Source organism: Ischnura elegans, assembly GCF_921293095.1.
Source record: "Ischnura elegans chromosome 13 unlocalized genomic scaffold, ioIscEleg1.1 SUPER_13_unloc_1, whole genome shotgun sequence".
Classification (NCBI taxonomy): Eukaryota; Metazoa; Arthropoda; class Insecta; order Odonata; family Coenagrionidae; genus Ischnura; species Ischnura elegans.
The window spans coordinates 15413498-15434819 of NW_025791657.1; the positions used below are offsets into that span (position 1 = coordinate 15413498).

At 39.3% G+C, this 21322-nt stretch overlaps 1 protein-coding gene and 1 non-coding gene across 2 annotated transcripts in view; one reads left to right on the forward strand and one right to left on the reverse strand.

Annotated features, from left to right (window-relative positions):
• Positions 1-7549: 7549 nt before the first annotated feature.
• Positions 7550-21322, reverse strand: part of LOC124172323 — a 59198-nt gene continuing 45425 nt past the window's right edge. The window contains exons 5-10 of the mRNA XM_046551766.1: positions 20260-20379; positions 16655-16727; positions 9379-9452; positions 8743-8956; positions 7975-8113; positions 7550-7877 (exon numbers count right to left, since the gene is read on the reverse strand). Coding sequence (XP_046407722.1) covers positions 7733-7877; positions 7975-8113; positions 8743-8956; positions 9379-9452; positions 16655-16727; positions 20260-20379 — 765 coding nt within the window. The 3' untranslated portion in view covers positions 7550-7732. The remainder of the gene's footprint in view (positions 7878-7974; positions 8114-8742; positions 8957-9378; positions 9453-16654; positions 16728-20259; positions 20380-21322) is intronic.
• On the forward strand, positions 14251-14323 carry Trnas-aga. The gene has a single exon. It is a non-coding gene; the product is annotated as a tRNA-Ser (tRNA).

The window sequence follows — 21322 nt, forward strand, 5'->3', positions numbered from 1 at the left end:
GCTCTTATTGTTGTTTATATGTTTTTGTTCCAAAAAAAAGGTTGGCCTTTTGATGCTGTTGCCATTTCTCTACGTGCTGGACAAATGGACAGGCTGTAACGTGGCCTATCAACACTTAAGCCAATCCTTCTATGTCTACTTTACCCTAACAATCCTTCTTATCCCCGGGCCAGTGGTAGCTGAGATCGTCAAAAACTCTTTGAAGTAGATAAGCATAATCACAATCACAGTTAAGATGAACGGTCTAAAGAAATAGCAATAAAAATTAATCGTTAAATATTCTGTTCATCACAATCTAATTATAAGTTTACTTTTAATGAAAGTTGACTTTAAATTTTAGTTTTTGGATTTTGGTGAATATAGAGGGAGACGGTAATGGCGTGCAGCGGGTAATAGCGGTCACTATGATTTCTTGTAAAGTGGGCAGCTCAGAGTCGAACTGATAGGTGCTGTCCACTCACGACAGTTTATGAATATACTTCTGGGGTGCTTGTCATTTTGCCAATCATAAATTGGCTATTGTGTAAGAAAGGCTGTTTTGACGATTCTCCTTACAAGAAAGACAATAGTTTAATCAGCTCTTACCGTTTACTTTTTATAGGGCGAGACTTATCTCGTAATAGTAAGGTAAGCCGTAATCTGTAATAGCATTACTGAATTCCTTGAGGTATCCCTTCAGAGGAGTGTTTCAATTTCTATGTGCATTTATAGTGTATTTCAATAGTCCTGTATTTTACATAGCCCTGAGAGCTATAAAAGCTATTATTATAACTAAATATTATTAAATGCAATAAAAGTAATCGCTAAACAAAGTGAAGGAGGTGGCCTTTTGCGAGTGCGCATATAATCTCGGTTGGTTTACTCGATGGTGTCTGAGGAAGGTACAGAGAGAAAGATGGCTGAAGTGAAATTAACGTCTCTAAATAATGTTGTTCGAAGATGTTTCCCTAAAATGGAGTGACTCCACTTAGGCAAAGCACCATTACATAGGAAAGCTGCATGATCAGTAAAAAAAACTGCTTCGGGAGTACAGATAGGCGTAAAGCGAAGGCTGGGAGCCACTATACTCTGTTCATTTTATCTCCGTGGGTGGGTTGGTGTGGCTCTATACGGGAATGCTTTCCTTTTGGCTAATATGGGGTTTTAGTGACGGTTTCAGTGTCGGAAAAAGGGAGAGGACGAGTGATGAAATACGTGATGGGAATGCTCCTCGCAATAGTGATCACAAAAATCAATTGCTGTCGACGATCATTTGCGGGTGATCACTCTGGCGATCTCAAAATTAACCACTAGTAAATGACGAATACAATGATTGTGTGAAGCAGGATTAAGACATGAAAAGTAACGAGGTCTCATACAGTTGTTTCAATGTATTTACCTCGTTAGCCCCTTACTCTGTAATGACGAGTCTAGCTCGTCATAAACCTTTGACGCCAAACCGGGCGATGACGAGTGTATCTTGTCATTCGATTTTCATAAGTTTAACACTATTAAGATGAACAATACAATGACTTTCAAAGCTTAGCTATGTTGAAACATTCATAGCATACATGAATAATTCATATGTCATGAAACAAGATGCATTGGAAGGATTAAAATGATTTTATTCGTGTAGCGATAGCTGTGTTCTCCATGTTTAATAATCACATTTTAATTGCGTAGGTTTCAGCGGTGTACAGGTTCCAAAATCTCCATTCTCACGGTGCTACCGAAAGTGTGGAGGAGAACACCGACAGCCTAAGTCGTTTGCTCCATAGAGAAGGGTAGCGAAGTAATAGTGAAAAGAATGCATACATGTGATATCTATTTTTAGCGATTAAATGAAAAGTGAAAATTTTCAAGCGCGAAAATGGGACGGCTAAGTATGAATGCTGGGAAAACGACATGTTATGTCATTCTGGTTCCTGCTGTCACTGTGTGAATTGACCTTGGGGCAAGGCTTTGAGCGCTGATACAACTCGGGATGCTAGCTGGTAGCAGAGTACCCTGCTAGCAGATAGCGCTTGCCTTAAATAAGGATTATTAATAGCCTATCAAACAAAGGAAACTTTCTGACGATAGGCAGTTTTAATAGGTGATTATTAAGACACATTTCCCAGAGCTCTGTGTCTCATGCATGCATTGGTAATCTCAGACGATGTAAAACTCCTAGCTACTCGTATAGAAACTAGGTCCCTGTGACGTCACGTGGAGTAGCATCACATGGGCGCCAATCTGGCCTTTTTCAAATGCGGTTAAATGTGACCATTGCCATTTGTCTGAACTGGGATTACCCCATCGGGCTTTTTGGTCACTTCTGAAATTTTCGATATGACAAGAACATTCGCATTTCTGAAAGTTCGTCTGTTGAAACAAGTTGAGGACTTGCTGGATTTAACTCACTGCGCGTTGCTTATATCCTACTTATACGGCTTCCCTGCATGACACGAAGGTATACGTGTGTTGCGGAAACTATCCTTGGCGTTCGGTATGCCTGCGTTTGTTCGCGTAATTTTTTGTCAGCAATAACCACCCCAGGTAAAACATGTAGACTTTTCAGGCGGCTTCGCTTTCCTGCAGCACAAGTGTAAATAAGCGGCTTCGCGCGGCAAATCCCATAAAAGTTACTCCCTTATAACAGTCATGTGGATTAAACGGAACAGTTGTAAACTGGATACGCGACTTTCTCAGTGATAGTGAGCAAAAAGTAGTTCTTGACGGAATTGGCTCTGATGTTGTAAAAGTTACATCAGATGTTCCACAAGGAAGCCTAATCGGCCCCCTGTTGTTCATTATATACATTAATGATCTCTGCTCCCGCATAAGCAGAAAAATCCGTTTATTTGCTGACGACGCTGTCATCTATCGCGAAATAAGTGATCACTCTGACTATGAAATTCTACCATCTGACTTCAACAACGTTCATTATTTGTGGAGCCAAGAGTGGGGACTCGAACTTATTCCGAGCAAATGCACATGGGCACATTTCTTGCGGAATTCGTCCAACTCTAACCATGTTTATGCTGTGGGCGGTATTAGCATAAAGGCAACAGGCAAAATCAAGTACCTGGGAGTTACGATAACTTCGAACCTCACGTGGGGAACACACATAAGGAAAATTTTTTTCATAGCCCTGAAAAAATTAGGATTCGTCAAGACTTGTGGGAAAATTTTCGGATGAGAAAGTAAAAGAAAGGTGCTATTTCGCACTCGTCCGACCGCACCTTGAATATGCTGCGAGCGTAGGGATCCGGCGCAGAAAGACTTAATCCACGAACTGAGCAAAATAAAGGAAGGCTGAGAGGTTCGCCAAAAACCGCTATGGGCGTACAAACAGCGTTACTCGGATGTTAAGCGAATTAGGCTGGGAGCCGTTGGAGACTCGGAGGCTGCGCGCTAGGCTTAGATTGCTTGAACAATTGAGAATAGATATCTCTAAGAGGGACACTGAGAAAATAAGACTAGAGTCCCGCTATATTTCCAGGTCTGACAGAAGCGACAAATTATGAGATATGTTTTGCCGAACGGATGGATATTTGAATTTGTTTTTCCCCTGAACCACAACCCAAGCGGAAAAAAAGTTCAAAATGACGTTCAGTTGACGAGGTTGCCGTCAAGATTTAGTTCGCCTCTTCTCATGACGTGAAAATAACTTCATCGTGACCATGCGCATCCTCAGCTACTGCAAATTATAGTTAACAAAATTCATGATATTCACGTTAACCGTCTTGAAAATGATGCCCCGGACCACTTACTTACGCATATGTTGAGAGAGAAAAATAAAAACATAATACACAGGACTCTATTTATGTACAAAGATAACTGTACTGAGTTTCTTGTTATGGCTGTTCTTTAATTTATTTTCGTGTGTTAAAAAAGGACGATCAACAGTTCCACAACGTTGGCCGCCATAGCCTCAGCAAACTTCCCAAGCACCCTGGTAAACAATCGCGTATCGCGTAGCGGAGGATTGTTGCACAAACTCGCATTAGCAGCGTGCTGCTGGCATGCTTTGCGCATGCGCTGTTGATGCGCTGCAATTGCATGTTTCGCCAGCGCGTTGCGAAAGAGCGCTGCACAAGCGCTGTTACCGCGCTCCATTGAAACGGAAACGAACTTGCAGCTGTGAAACCCCTGTGCAGCGCTGCTGCAGCTACTTGTGTTTACAGGGTCCGGTGCGTGTGTACAAATGTGTTATTCGGTGACACTGATGAGTAAAAAACTTGTTGCAGAAATAAGGCCCCTCTTGGGTGAGTTAACGCATGTCCATACTATGAGGCTCTTTGTCGACAAAGACTTGACAAATTTGTTACACGAACATGGCTTCTTCCGAGTGTGTACGAAAAAGTGTCACCGTGTGCGGCACCTCTTCAAGAAAGACTTTTCGCACTCCTTGCACGAATGTGGTTTCTCTCTTGTGATTGTGAGCATGTGGGAAAGAAGGCCATTCCTCCGAGCAAAAGAACTTACTGCACACATTGCCAGAGAAGATTAATCTGCCCGCTCTTACAGATGATGTAGCAATAGTTACTGAAAATAAGGAAGACATAAAAGACCAAGCAATGGTGATATTGAGAGGGACAAACAAAGTAGGTTTAAAGGTGAATGAAGAAAAAGAGATTACATGAAAATTAGCACAAATGAGGGCCAAGAGTATTAATTACCAGCAATATATTTTATAAATAAAAAGACTAACCAATTTAAATATTTAAGAGTGAGACTGACAAATAGCAATAAAGAAGATGTAAAAATAAATATCCAAATACCAGCTGATGAAATATCCCTAGTAGCAATGGATATCCATACAATATCCATCGATAGTTACCAATATCCAATAAGCATTATAGGTATCTAAAAGTAGTATTGCATGGATATTGTGAGGATATTGATATGTGCTGGCTTTTTGAAAAAGCATAATATCTAAAAGTAATATTGTGTGGATATTGTAATGATGTTAATTTTCTATTGATTTTTGGACATTAATGGGAATGATGGAGATTTATTTAATTCCATTCAAACATACATGAATATAATTAGTGAATGCAATCCGCACTGCCAGGGGAGCAGCCAGGAATCAAGGTTTTAGGCACAACTAACACTGGGGAGTCTGAGGGTCTGGAATACCCGCTAGGGTAAGTGGGATATGCGAAAGATCACAACTCTCAGCAGAAGACCAACAGCAATGTTGCATTTAAAAGGTTTCCCTCCCTTGAGTATGGGTGTCTTGCCAAGTTGCCCTTTTCAGATAAAGACTTATTACATTCATTACATGAATAATCTTCTCTTCCGTGTGCATTCACATTTGATAGTCAAAGGTAGTACTCACAGCAAAAGACTTGCGACAAATGTTATATTGATAGTTTCTCCTCTGTGTGTACATGCATTTGGTAATTAAGGTCATAGCTCTGAGCAAAGGACTTGCTGCAGACTATGCACGAATAAGGTTTCTGTCCTGTGTATATGTCTAACTAAGCTGCTCATCCTCAAGAAAGACTTTTCACACTCGTTACATGAATAAGGTCTCTTCCCCAAGCATACATTTATTTTTATTATTATAAGGAAGGTTTTTTTTAAAGGTTTATAAGTTTTTCATCACCTCCTTGTTTTATTCATCAATATATCATCATTATTCTTTCATTTTCATTCATTCATTTTTCCGTTCAACGTCATTTCCATCGCTCTTCCACTCTCCGAGGGGAAGGGCCGCGCACAGGGGGGGTCCGCCGAAGGGGCTGGTTACCGCAACCTTGGACCCCATCCCTCCGCGCATGTGGCCCCCCCCTCCAAGTGGCGATGCCCCAGTAAGACTCCGCCCGTATTATTGTATTTTTTCTTCTATGGCTCCATCCTCAATTTCAGTATCGTGTCTCCGGATTCCACCTTTTCCACTTCGCAAAGGACACCGCCCTGACACCACATGTCAATGAAAGATTTCATATCACCCTTTCATTTGCGGTAAAGATATTCCCTCCTGATTCTGCCTTCGATCTTTTTTTTTAAATACTCTGCGTATTTTGGAGCCGTTCGTTCACCTTTTTCCATTGCCGTAAAACAATGGTATACGCTTGTGTTTGGTGGGGTCACTATTCTGAATGATCTTTGAGCAGATTTTATTGGAGATAGTGTAGTAAGGATAAAATACTTAAGAAAAACAAAATGACACACTTCATTCATTCAATTGGCAACTCAGTCTCACTTTAATTGTTATGCAAAGATAATAACTATTTACAACACGCGTACAACAATTTTGTTTATTTCAAGGAAGTATGCAGCAAGCAATAATGATTAATTTCAGAAAAATTGAGAACCATAAAGGGCATGAAAATTATGAATGGACTTAGAGTAAGACACCTTTTACTGATAATTATTGGCATGTCTTCAGTAAAAACTTGGCATGCAGGTTTTCTGATCCACATCTGATAGCCTGGGAATGTGTCCTTTTCTGCTACCACTCTTCTTCAATAATCATCATGAAAACATTTTGTAAACGAAAAATATTCATCAGCACAGATTTGCGTGTGGCTGAATTTGAACATTAGGAATATCAAGACGAATTATCATGTCCATGAGCAAACAAGTCATGTGCGCAAAGGTGACTTATTTGAGTCAAAACATACAACATACAATACATAATAGTGTTCCTCACTTTTCTGTGCATGTGGCGGTTGAGGTTAGAAATCATGGAGGAGGACTTTGAGTGCACTCAGCATGAATAATGTTTCACAACCGTATGTGTACATATGAGGTAGTCAAGGCCATTCCTTGCAGTGACAGACTTGATGTAAACTATGCATGAATATGGCTGCTCTAATTTGTTAGTCGTTGTTGGTTAGTTGTGACTGTCAAGGTGAATTGCGGAGCAAAATATTTACAAAAAATGTTACATTTATAAGGTATTACTCCTGTGAGTATCAGAATGTGTAACTATGTCACACTAATGAGTGACATACCTGCTGCAAACGTTGCAGAACATAGGATCCTCTCGGGTTTTTGTACACTCATCTGTGCCGTGAGGCTCTTGGTCGAAAAAGACTTCCAAAATTCGTCACACAAATAAGGGCTTATCCCGTTTGCGTACGTTCACATCCAACAAAAATGCCCCTTGTAGAGAAAGACTTTTCGCATTAATTGCATGAATTAGGCTTCTCCCCTGTGTTTGTATGCAAATGTGTCACCAACAAGGAGGCATCGCCAAGGTGATGTTCGGGATCTGCATGCCAATGTTATTATCTGAAACTATATAGGTAAGGTAGAAAAGGTGTCAAGGCTTTCTTCCACATAGGCCCGGGTTCGAGAGATATTCGCTTGTAAATATTTTGCGCAGCATGATGTCCCTTGAGCAATCGCTACCTCTTAACTACGGCCACGTTTTTCTCTCTTCTAATTTTTGAAATCACTGTTATATTTTATCCCCATTCGTTTTATTTAGTTACTTCGTGATTTTTTAAATATAATATCAATTTATGGATTTTAAAGGAAACTCCAAATTTTGCCTTACCACGGCGATTACTCAAGGGATGTCATGTTGCGTGAAGTCTTTACAAGCGAATATCTATCGAACCTGGGCCTATGTGGAAGAAAGCCCTGATGTTTTTTCTACCTTACCTATACAGTTTCAGAAAATAATATCAGTATCCAGATGCTGAACATCACTTTGGGATGTTTCCTTGTAAGTGGGTCTTCGTCGAGAAAGTCTTTTCACAATCGTTGCATGAATATGGTTTTTCTACTGAGTGCGTATGCAAATGCCTCACTAAGAAGCTCTTTCTTGAGAAAGTCTTTTCACAATTGTTGTATGAATACGGTTTTTCCCGTGTGCGTATGCAAATGCTTCACTAAGTGGAGTGCTCATTTCTCCATACTCGTGCAATTGCCTCAGATTTTCATCTCCAACATTCCTGGAACAAGTTACGAAGAATTATTACCCAACTCTCATTTGACAATAATGTTGAACACCATTCTAGAAGGTTCTTTACTGACTGCAAAACTACATACTTATTTTTCTTCTGCTTTCTGGCATACCGGTACTTCCCTTCATGGTACCGGTCTAGCTTCCTTATATTTCCTGACATTTGGTTAAATGTCTTTTCGATAGACGGCACCTTTTGTCCCTTGAAGAGTGATTCTGTGTACACTGTAATACATTAAGAAAATATATATATATTAGCTACTACAAATACATTAGATTCCTTACAAAAACATGTGACAATGGGCAAAGTTACAACCCTATAAAAAGCAGCAACAATGAACCTCTTATTTAGCACTGGACCAGGAGGACCAATTTGTGAGAACACAAATCAGAGTCTCAAAATACATCAGCACACAAATCAATGTTTCAGGCAGTAATACGTAGGTAATGGCAAATACCGTATTTCTCCAAATATAGTCCCCCCCCTAATTTTGATGCTTGAGTTCCAGGCAAAAAGAAAAAAAAATGGGTTTGAATATGGTCTCCCCTTTACTCTTACCACGGGCATTTTTGGAAAAAAAGGGGGCACTATTTTCAGACAAATACGGTGCACGTGAATAATCAGAAATAGCAGGATGCCAGTTTAGGCAAGATGGCAGTTTGCAAACTCACTGCAGTTTTTATACGAAATGATGGTTAATTTAACTACAATACGTAGTTTAAGTCAAACAACTTGTGCCACTAAATTGATTGTGATATCTTTGCACATAGGTATCCATCTTAACTAAGCAGCCAAAAAATAGAACTATTAAGTATAGTGCATCCAATTAAAAGAATTAATTTCATCGACTCACACTGCACTGCACTTAATACATCTGCATCAGCCGCTGGAAGTCCACCTGTTGTCGCTCTTTGCCCCCTTGCGCAATGTGTTTTTATATACTCCCTCCCCTTTATCTTCTCCAGCAGGAGCCGCTGCAATCTCCCAGGGTTGTTTTTTGCCCTAGAGAGGCACTCTATTTTATCAATTTTCCTTATCATTACATGGAAGCCATGGTACACCGGTACCTATCGAAATGAAGAATCAGAAGCAACCTTAGGAAGTAGTCATAGATCCATACTTCTAGATGTTATGCATAATGAAATTACATTAATAGGCATTGCACAATGAACAGCTTACATGTTCCATGCTTACAATAATTAAAAATCTATATTAATAATACCATCAAAATTTAAGAATGTTGATGAATGAAATGGTTTCGCATCTCTATGGCAACAGAAAGCACATGGCAATTGCAAGACTAAAGTTTTCCCTGTACAATTTACCAAAAACGATATATCATTATAGCATCAAGAGCCTAAAGAAAACAGAGGAAATGTAAAAAGCAGGAATGACATTTGAGGCAACATAAGTACTACTTCACGTACTTAACTAAAATGATTAAAAATACAAAAAAAGTAGGTTGAGTAGGACCACCTAAGGACCATACCATGGGATGCATGTCTCTCGGCTGCATATTCTCCACATGGTTGAGCAATACTGCAGCCTTTTCTGCATTCGTCACTGGAAAGACAATGTCTGGGTTAACAAACAGTTGATACCGCTCATAGTTAACTACTTCTATTTCAATACTTAATGCAGCATAAATGGTGAGTCAGACACCCAACCAAAAGTAACACGCCTGCATGCAATGCAAAATTCTAAGGGCGGATCCAGAATTCTCAAAGATGTTATTTTCAGATAAAAGGAAAACCTTTTATTACGTCAACAGCACGCTAGTACAAACAAATTTTGCACTGAACTTATAATAAAATATCTTATTGTACGTACCAGATTCCTGGTACATAGTGAAGATAAACTTGCCGCATTTTGAAACGACCCCAAAAATGCAGTTTTAGTGAAACGGAAAATGGAATAATTATTTTTAAAGCTCATTAGAATATCCACTTTGGAGTTTCATTTCTATAAACAGATTTAAGGCATTTTATTAAACCATTAATGCATTTCTACAACACATATTAGCGAATTTTTGTTCTCTCGAGCAAAAGAATCGTACTGAACTTTGCGCCATAGCATGTTCTACGCCTGTTTCAAGCTAATGATCCCACACAGCACACTCAAAATTTATTTCCAAAAGTTGTCATTGCGATATTTTGATAAGAAGTATTTTTTATGACTTTTTTGAAAATTTCCTATGCTTATAAATTTACTTATTTCATATGCTTTTCTTTGGAATCTTTGGAATTCTTTTGACCAACTTGCAATAATCGTAGGACAAATTCCTTGAATCGCAAGATACTACATTTTTGTTTGATTTTTTGTCTATCTTGGAATATTCATGAGTCGAAAGAATTCCGAGGAATAAGCGATTTTCGATTTTCCATTGTTAAGATGAAGAATATTCAATTTCGGCTTTCGGCCTTGTGTCTTTGGCATACGAATATTTGGAATATTCTGGAAAAACCGTTGAGGGCACTTCGTACCCTCACGATCTACCCTGATTTTCCCGTAACCCTCTTGGTTAATTCATAATAAAATTCTGAAAAATATCCTGCGCATCAAAAATCATTGTTGCCATTATTTTGTGGAGCAAACAATCTTGAATTATTTTGCTACCGTTCAAGCTAGAGGAATGAATTTTTCAGGGTAAAACTATATATTAAAAAGGTCAACTTTTACAATGATGGCCATTCCACCAGGTCGATTCATGTGAGAGATATATCGATACCAATCTCCTTGGATACGCTTTATTCGATAATAACTTTTTTGTTAAGCAAGGTGCAAATACGAAAGTCAAATACAATACTACTGCTAATGTGATGATGAATCAGACAAAAGTTAAATCAAGTGGATCGAATAATGAGAGTAGACGTTATTATCGATCCAAGTGTGCATTCGATATAGCCCTTCTTCAGACTTATTTACATAGTTACGGGGATAAAAGTTTTGAAAATTTGCTAAGACAGCAACTTACAATACATGCATGTTAATTATTTTGCTGAATAATGATTATTTATGAAGATATATCGATATGAATTTATATCGATAGGTCTCATTTTCTCATTTGATATTGACCGTAACTGTCCGAAATTTTCAGGGTAGTACCTGATTGGTAATATAACTTTTTTGTTGTATTTAAGGCTACATGGCAACCATAATATTCATTCTATGTCGACAATTATTTTCAATGTAAAGTAAATTGGGACATACTAAAATCGTTTTATTTCAGTTTCCTCTTCTGCAAGATTAATAAAAATATAAGGATATAATCCTTACCATAGAGGTCGCATTTAGCAATGAGGGACATTCCACTTGATGTATTTCGATTTGATTTTCCAGCAAGAAAAATCAAATCGAAAATCCTGGACTTCGATAAATAACACTGTCTTTAAATAGTGGGGGGGGAGGGCGTGGTGCTCCCTCACAGCGGCCGATTACGTAGTCAATCAGCAACAAGACTTTTTACCCCTGCTAGGTGCCTTACCGCCAACCCTTAGCCGACTTCGCCTTCCCATTCGGCTTTTTGTCACTTTTAAATCTCACCATATGCATTAAACTGGCAGTTCCATAAAAAAGCCAATATTGAGAACTAAGTAAACACAATATCACATGTTGAAGTTGAGGTTAATTTCACGGATAAATACCATCGGCAATCGTGAAGAAGGTCAACGAGAAATGAATCGACCCTTCTTTCCTAGGGTACACCCTAATCTTTCTTGAGTCTTCCTCCCCAAAGACACCTACTGGGAGGGAAATAGCCCCATGCCTGTCCTCTTCTGCAGTTTGCACACTATTGTATGCAGATCTGGTGCAGTACACCACTGCCAAGGTGTACAACTAATTATGCGAATCTCGGCAAAGGAAAGATTAGGTCGAAAGCCATACTGCACAAGGAAAGCAAATATGTACTGTTTTGAATACATTCTCCTAATATATACTTAACGGTTCTTAGGGGAGTTTTAAACACTTAATTAAAATAAAAGAGTTAAATTACACTTTGAATTCAATGCAATGTGCACTCTATTGTTGTTCCGTCCCGAATAACTGTTTATTTATGTAACGCATTACTTCATAGCAACAATGCAAAACGACCAATAGGGTGGTTTCCCATTATTTTTTTATTGCCTAAAACGAAAGATTATTACTCCTGGAGTACGTATTTCACGCTTTTAGATTTTTATATGACAATATCTATTTTTTGCGATTAAATGAAAAGTGAAAATTTTCAAGCGCGCGAAAATGCGACGGCTAAGTAGGAATGATGGGAAAAGTCCGTGTGACGTATTTCTCGTTCCAGCTGTCAGCGTGTAAGGTGACCTTGGGGTGAGGCTCTGAGTGCTGATACGACGCAGGATGCTAGCAGGTAGCTGAGTACCTTGCTGGCTGGTAGCGCTTGGCGTAAAAAAAGGTTTATTAATACCTTATCAAATGAAGAAAACTTTCCGACCTTAGGCAGTTTTAATAGGTGATTATTAAGACATGTTTCCCTGAGCTCTGAGACTCATGCATGCATTGGTAACCTCAGACGATGTAAAACTCCTTTCCTCTCATGTAGAAACTAGGTCCCTTTGACGTCACGTGGAGTGGCATCGCATGGGTGCCAATCTGGCCTTTTTCAAATGAGGATAAAATGGACCCTTGCCATTCGTCTAAATTGGGATTTCTAAAACAAAATAATTTGTACATTATGAACACACTAATGGTGGGTAACAAATCGCCACCAATGCCTTTCGTTTTCTTTGATGAAGGAAACTACCCTATTTGGAAAGCGTGAACAGTGCTGAGAGGTACCCTACGTGCACTCCCGCGAAGGAGTTAGGGAAGCATGCTTGGGGCTCAGGAATCTCGCAGAGTGAACCGAGAGTCAATGAAGCCACACGGAACGCGTGGAACTCTCCGTTGATGCTACCTCTACGCTCAGGCAAGCGTTCAATTTTGACCATGCAGTGGAAGTGAAAGCGACTTTGAAACAACAATACAACTTTTTGATACTGGCAAGTGCTCTCCAGTGTAGAAGATTTTGATTCGTAAGATGCAGTTTAAACTCTAAAATGGAATTAAATTTAATAAGCACGGAAGTGTGGCTAGGAAACATCATTACTGGTAAAACCCACGCGTCGTTGAACATGATACGTAGCACGGATCCATTGTTGTCCGAGTAAACAAAGTATAATGTTTAATTTCCGCATCAACAATAATATCACTGGCGACTGCTTATTTCGGTTTTCGAATGAATGATTGTATTTATCAGAACTTCATTTGTGCAAAGTGGATTATCTTCTTCTTCTTCCTTCCAGGATTAGGCTACTAAACCTGTTCCGGCTCCACATCACCATCTTTTCCTTGGTCTTCCTATACTTCTCTTGCCAAATGGTTGATATTCCATTGCTTGTTTTGGAATTCTTTCATTTGGCATTCGAAGTAAATGTTCCTTCCACCTATGTTTGTAGTCTTAAAGTTTGTCAGTGACTGCTTGGACACTCGGTTCATCTCTTGTTTGAGTGTTTCTTACTTTATCCAATATTGTGCAGCCTTTTATTGATCTTAAAAATTTCATTTCATACGATTCTATCTGCCTTAATTCCTTCTTCTTTGGTACCCAACATTCTGATCCGTAGAGTACAGCAGGGACTGCCATCACTTTGTAAAATTTTATTTGTGTTTCTTTTCTTGTTTTGTTCTTTAGAGTTCTTCTAATAGTGCCACATATTCTCTGAAATGTGTTAACCTTATTTATAATACCTTTTTCCTCGTCATATGTTATATCGCATCCTAAGTACTGAAAGTGCGACACTTGCTCCAGGGCAAAGTGGATTATTTAGCTTTAAATTTTATTCTTTAAATGCCCTAATATTAACTCTCCGTGTGAGTTTCACTCCCATAACTATTCAAATGACATAGAATGAATACCAAGGTTGGCACGAAGGCATAAATATAACCTAATACTTATATTACCAACCAGGTAATACTCTGAAAATATCTAACAGCTATTTTTAAAGTATACCGGGACTAGCCGCGGTGATAACTTATACGGGAGTCACCTGCAATGCACAATCCTGCGAAAGATCCACAAGGAAAAAATCCAGTTTCGAATCCCGGTCAAGGCGAATGATTTTTTCTCTGTGGACCTTTCGCACAATCGTGCATTGCGGGTGACTCCCGTAAAAAGTTATCACCGCGGCTAGTCCCGGTATACTTTAAAATTAGTCAAGAGCGAACACCTCTTTGTGTTCTATGTCCGGGCCTGCTCTCCGGCTGTGGCGCTGTGCGCACGATTTGGACTGCTTGTGGTATCATATGCTCAGCAGTCCAGAAACACCTTGTCCGGTAGTGTCCGAAAATATCCACAGGGAAGAATGACGCCTCGGTAGCTTAACTGGCTAAAGCACTCGACCAGAAATCGGGGGATCCGGGTTCGAATCCCGGTCAAGGCGAATGATTTTCTCTAACAGCTATGTTCAATCGCATGGAATAAAGCTGCAAATATCGATATGAATAAATAACGATATATCTTCTTAAGTAATGATTACCTTCAATTACAATTTATACGAGCATTAGATATTTTACTGTCCCATAATTGTGTAATTTCATATAGTTTTAATTTTCCCAAACTTAACACTTTAGTTTCTAAAAGCATCCATCGAGCTTACACTTGTACCGATCATAACTTCGACTGTTACCGTTGAATTCCTTTACTTAAACTTTTACATGACGTAATACCTTATTTGTAATTTTCAGTAAGAGTTTCAGTCTCACACAGTATTTCATAAAAAGTTATTAGAGAAAAATCGAATAAAAGGAAAGTCCATTTGACTTTGCTAGCAGGAAAACAGGTGACAAGAAATTCCTATAATTGCCAAATGACCTTAGTGAAATTTCCTTTATCTCGCTCAAATAGAGTTGCCACTCCACGTGACGTCACAGGGACCTAGTTTCTATACGAGAAGATAGGAGTTATACACCGTCTGAGGTTACCAATGCATGCATGAGGCGCAGAGCTCAGGGAAACATGTCTTAATAATCACTTATTAAAACTGGCTAAGGTCGGAAAGTTTTCTTCATTTGATAAGGTATTAATAATCCTTATTTAAGCCAAGCGCTACCAGCCAGCAGGGTACTCAGCTACCCGCTAGCAGCCTGCGTCGTATCAGCGCTAAGCCTCGCCTCAAGGTCACCTCACAGGGCGGCAGCGGGAACCAGAAATACGTCACACGGAGAGCCCTCGCGTTTTCGCGCGCTTGAAAATTTTCACTTTTCATTTAATCGCGAAAAAAAGATATAATCATTTAAAAATCTAAAAGCGTGAAATACGTACTTTAGGAGTAATAATCTTTTGATTTAGGCAATAAAAAAATAATAGGAAACCACCCTATTCTCAATCAGTACTCCAGTCACAGTAAAAGTTGGCCAAATAAAAGCATTAAAATATACATCGTATTCAATTATTAACATTAATCCCTCCATGTACAGAGTTATTTGCAAGCCCTTTACGTATTCCCTACTAAAGACGTAAATATACGTGTGGACGTTTCTTGACCCGGGAGACGAAAGCCGTACATTTCCGTCTGAGATTTTCCTGACCATGAGAACGAAAGTCATATATTTACGTTTTCTACCTCTACTCCTTTATGACCATCACGGGTGTACGACGTCTTTGTTTCGGGACCCAACACTGTGGGGTTTAGGCTTTACCCTTGGAATTCGGGAGCAGGTACCCTGACCCCTTGTCTTTTATAACCCCTCATAGCAGTAAGGGACCGCTAAGAGGGGTTATAAAAGGGTCATGCATTGCTTATCCAGTTTATCCAGTTTTTTAAATAAATATTCGTTCGTTTCTCAACAAATATAAATAAAGAATTGAATTCTTTGTCTTTTGAGCTGCTTACAATTTATAAACGAAATTATATGATAAATATTAACTTATATCTCGAGTTATGTATAAACATCAACATTGAAATTGTTGCTGCATTAAATGCGTTAATATTGACCTTAGGACATCACTTAAAATTTGACAATGCTCATAAAAAAATGAGGAATTCAATTCAAAGTCTGCAATTTACGTGCAAGCAACAATTATCCATGTGCCAAATCATATAAGCAATACATAAGTTGACCGCGAACCAATGCAGCGGGTATGGTTGTAAACCCGGAATGGAGGGAGCACAAATACTCTCGGACCCCAGATAATGCGAGGTCCCAGCGTGGAGGGGTCGAAAAAGGTTCAGCGAGACCCTTCTTAGCGAATAAGGGTTCACCAAGGACAGGTGACTAATTATTGGCTTAGAGGTACTTGGATATGATTGGATGATCGGACATCGGCCACCTAATCCATTGCATTTAGTTCAGTGTATTGAGTGCATTGTAGAGTTAACTGTTGTGATAAGCAACCTTGTAAATTATTGTTACCCATGCAGGTAATACTTGTAGAGAAGCTTTCTGAGTCTTTTCTCCTGAGTAAAATATCTCAGTTATTTACGTTTTACAATTAGAATGAAATGACTTTTCGTCAAATATTAGACATTGGGCAATATATTTAGTATCTAATTTGAGTTTAAGTGATGAGTCTTTTTGATAGTTAATTGTGCGATTCACAGAAAATGCATTCAGATGATTGTTTTGCCAGCATTCTTATGCATCATTTTTCCGTTAAAGGTTGCGATTACGGCATCAGAACGGCCACGAGAAAGAAGAGTCCCTTGGGGCTCAGTACAGTAGTCATGCTAAGACAAAAACTCCGCCGTCTCGAAAGGGTTAAGAGTACTCACCAGACGCCATTGCAGTAGACTTATGGGCAATTGTCAAACTCTCAATTGGCTCCCCATCCTCGTCTGATGTAGACTGGAAGTAATCATGAAGATACAAATAATGCATGAGCAGTGGATTCAGAACCTTTTTTGAAAATATTGACCAAAACTAATATATAAACCACGTTATATCAAAATTTGGAATTCCTCAGAAATGTTATGCAGTAGATTCCGGTTAATTGGGACATATCGGGACTTGTGCACTTTGCCCCAATTAGGCGAGTTCTCTTGTATATGGGCATAAAAAACTCTGAAATGGTAGAAAGAAGACTAAAGAATGTTTATAATGCAACATAAGTTTTTTAAACTATGAATTTGATTAATAAATCAGCGAGTTTAGTTAATTTATTATCATATTTAGGAATTATAACAATTTAGTTAAAAATATATTTTTCACAGCGTCGGGCGATGCTGAATGAATGTCTTTTACTAAGTCCTATTAAAGAAAAGTCCCATCCTTTTGCGGATATTATAACAACAAGAGATTTCAAAATAGGGCAAGAATAGGAACATTTGTGAAAAATAAGACTAAATAAAAGGAGGAAAATAAAAAAAAATAATATTCTGAAAACAAAAATATTTAATTTAGTTGCGAGTGTAGAGTCTATGTTGCCGGCTCATGGCCCAATAAAGCAGCATGCTGTCCCAATTAAGCAGAGAATTCTCTGGGATGTTCCTCTATTGGGTTCTGTTCAAGATCTGTCCCAATTAAGCGGCTGCCCCAAGTAACCGGTGGACCCATTAAACGGAATCTACAGTATTTACAAAATAAAAATTTTTTCATTACTATTATTTTTCCATTTATTTTAACTTGGAAGCAGTCCTTAAAATATCATGTCTACATTGTAACATCATACTCATGAAAAATTCTGCCATTGATGTATTTTCTTCCCTACTACATCATATAAGAATTAGTGTTCATAGGTAATGGCTCCAACTCGACATTCTTCTAGTGTTTCCTATCACATTGAGAAAACCCTAGAGAAATGCAGAGATCACTTGATATCATCAACTCCATATTCTAAAAATACATGAGGAATTTCCAAATATGAATACAGCATATATCAATTCCATTTTTAGTAGGAAGTTCAGCAATACACACAGAAGCTTAAGGAACTCATAATTTTACCAACCTGCTATCTAAGTACTATCTATCTACTAACCAAGTTGTAATTCCCTTACTGGAAAAAGTAATGGCATAATTTTGAAACGAGACAACCTTTCAGGAAAGTGACACATCAGAGTCAGCAAAATAAATCTCAGAGCAAACAAAACAACATGTAATCGTTACCACTGTCAAAACCACAGTATACTTAACTATTGGCGGGCCATTATTTTTTGGAATTGAGAAAAGTTATGTTTTCCTAGTCTCAAACAAGGTTTATATTCACATACTAAAATTTAGTTCTTTAAAATTACGGGAACCCATACCCAAGGGGTCTTAAGTACTGAGGACCTTCAAATACGTTTTTCTGGGGCTGATAAAGCACTATGCTTACAAAACATGGGAAAGTAGTGTGGAGTTCACGATTCAGAGTTCCATTTAAAATCCATAAGCTATTATGAAAAGAAAAAAATCGCCCAGAAACTATATCAAACCAATGGGGATGACATGTAACAGTAACTTCTAAAATTTTAAAAGAGAAAAAAAATTAGTCTACTTTGGGACTCGAACCCAGGACACAAGCTGCATAAGAAACTGGAGGCGGTGACCACACAGCAGCCATCGAAGTAGTTGAGAGAAAGCGATTACTCAAGGTAAGTCACGGTGCGCGAAACCTTTATATGCAAATGTGTCTCGAACCTGGACCTGCAGTCCAGGCAGCGAGAGTTGTCCGATGGCACTTTAAAAGGAGTGGCGGAGAACATGGTTTGCAACCAATTGCTGTCCCCCAAATGCACATCACACCCTTGCCTAGTCATGCAACGTTGTCACATTCTCATGGAGCACTGAAATAAGCCTGAACCAGCAAAACAACCCTTTCTGCGAATCTCCAAAACAAAGGATTCTTCCTTTGGACCCTTCACACTCATCGTCCCTTCCGGCTGCTTTCTTTGCGGAACCCTTTTGTTTACATGTGATGTGGGCATTTCCCTTTCTTACCTGGCAACCTTGCCCCCTACCACTTCTAGCTGTCAACGTACAACTCTCGGCGGCCGGACTGTAGGTGGTAGACATCCGTGATCCTTTTTCTACATTACCTATATAGTTTCAGAATATAACATAGGCATTCAGATTCCACACATAACTCTCGCCATGTCTCCATGAGAGTAGTGTCGGGTATATATATTCCACAAAGCAGTGAATCTGCATCATGGCTAAACTGTGATTAACCCTTAGGCTGCCGGAACGTTTATGAAAGGTCTGCATGGTGAGTGCGGGAAAAGCATTTTTCTTCGTTTGACAAGATATTCTTACCACTAGCGGCCTTTCCTTAAGATTTTATTGCCGTCCTTTCCACCATAACTCGGCCAAACCAATACCTTTTTTCTGAACTGACGGCGCCTGACCGTGAGCGTGCTCGAAACCCACCCACTCTTCTAGCCAATTACAGAAGAGCGACAGTAGAAAGTGTGTAGGAGCCCGCAGTCTCTCTCCGAACTCTGTACTGTGCTGATCGCTCTCCAGCTCGCAGTGTTAGCAAATCAAATCCGTGGAGACCGCACAGCGTTCCTCCGAGAACCTTCCGCCGCCCCCGAAAGTACCGTTATTCCCAAGGCTGGCAACGCCGATCGGCCGGATGGAGGGGAAAAGGGAAGGGGATGAAGGAGAAGGGAGAGGTGGAAGGGCCAACGCTTCTGATTGGCTACTTGCTATTTTCCACCCAGCCACCATCAGTTCGGAAAAAGGGTATAGAATTTCTTGCCACTGGCAGCCTTTGTCTTAAGATTTTATTGCCGTCCTTTCCGCGGTTGCTTGAACTCGGCCCAACCTAGTGGCATAGAGCACAAAGGCATATTTCGAGGACTGGATACCCTCACCACCGGGAGTACTACTCGGATTATCCCTTATCCGAGAGAGAAAGAGCTCCCTGCTTTCCGCGGTGCATTCACGATGAAAACCATTCCAACGAATCCTTGCATTTCCTAGGAATTTATTTACCCTCCCATTGTACATTAGCCGGGGAAACTTATTTGAACGCATTGGTTACTCTTTCATATACTTGAATGCCCCACATATGTGGCCCTCGGGCCTGCGTAACATTTTTCTGTAAGAATCACTTACAGCTATGCAGCAAATTTAGTATGATATTTTTCTACGCTGACGAGGAAACAATGTTTGATGCGTTTATGTGACCATTATGGGTACCTCGGCAAGTGACCTGATTTCTTGCCTCCTCTGCACGGGAGGGAAGGGGGTCTTCTGCCCCTGCGTAATTACCAAGGGCATATTATATTCATGGTCTGTCATCGCATGGTAGGGTGGGCAGTCCCGGAATACTAGGGTCCACCACCTGCTAGACACACGCCTGGGGTCGACGGAAAAATATCTTCCCCACACACAGTGACAGCAAAATTGTGACGCCCCCGCAGCTAAGGGCTTAACAAGGCAAGAGTACACTCACATAGTCACCAGTTGCCAATGGGTATGAGATATCACTCAAAGTTCCAGCTGGATCCGTCGTGTGCATCACGGGATAACTCTCTTCGCCAAAGCGGTCTTCGTCCTCCTCTTTCACATGAAACTAGATGAGAATGTTGGGTGTCACACAGTAAAGGCAAAACAACAAAAATTTCCCATTTAAACATTATAATAGTAAATCCTCCTCTGTTAACTGAGACCACTCAGAGATGGCAAATAGAGTGCACCAATAAGTTTTTTGTGACTCCTTCCTAGAAGTTCAACTCCTACAGTATTTATCCACCCTTCCCATTATTAATCATTTCACACTGACAATTGTATCCATGTCTTTTCTTCCGTCATTTAAACTTACGAGACCATGAAAGAACATTGCCTTTCTGCATTAAATGATATTTTTGCAATTTGGATATACTTAGTAATTCCTAAAGAACATGATGTAGGGAGTCGTTTTTGTATTTTCCAAGCACAAGCATAATGGTAATTATTAAATAAACCAAGCTATCATTAGATCCGAAAAAATGTCTTAAATGTTTCTGATGGCATATACTAATAAATACTTTAATTTTTGATGATATTCCTTATCATGTAATATACTCTCTTGTATACTTTATACTAATAAGTAAATAATTTAATAATATTGCTCTTTACTAATCTCAAACGATTTCACAAGAATTACGATCATAAATCACATGAACTGAGAAAATAATGAGAAAGTGATATGGAGAATGGAAGAAAAAAACATGCCTTTAATATACTTTATACTAATTAGATAATAATTTAATAATATTACTCTTTACTTATCTCAAACGTCTTCACAAGAATTACGACGATAAATCACATGAACTGAGAAAGTAATGAGAGAGTGATATGGAGAATGGAAGAAAAAAAACGGGCCTTCTGAAACCCATAAAAGGAAGATGGGACAAATAAGTTGGCCACTTCCTGGGAGTTGATGGCCTGACAAAGAAAATATTGCCTGCACAGGTGGACAGGGTGATGGGCAATGCAGTCCTGAATTTGTTTCATTGGGTAGGCTTTCAAGGATG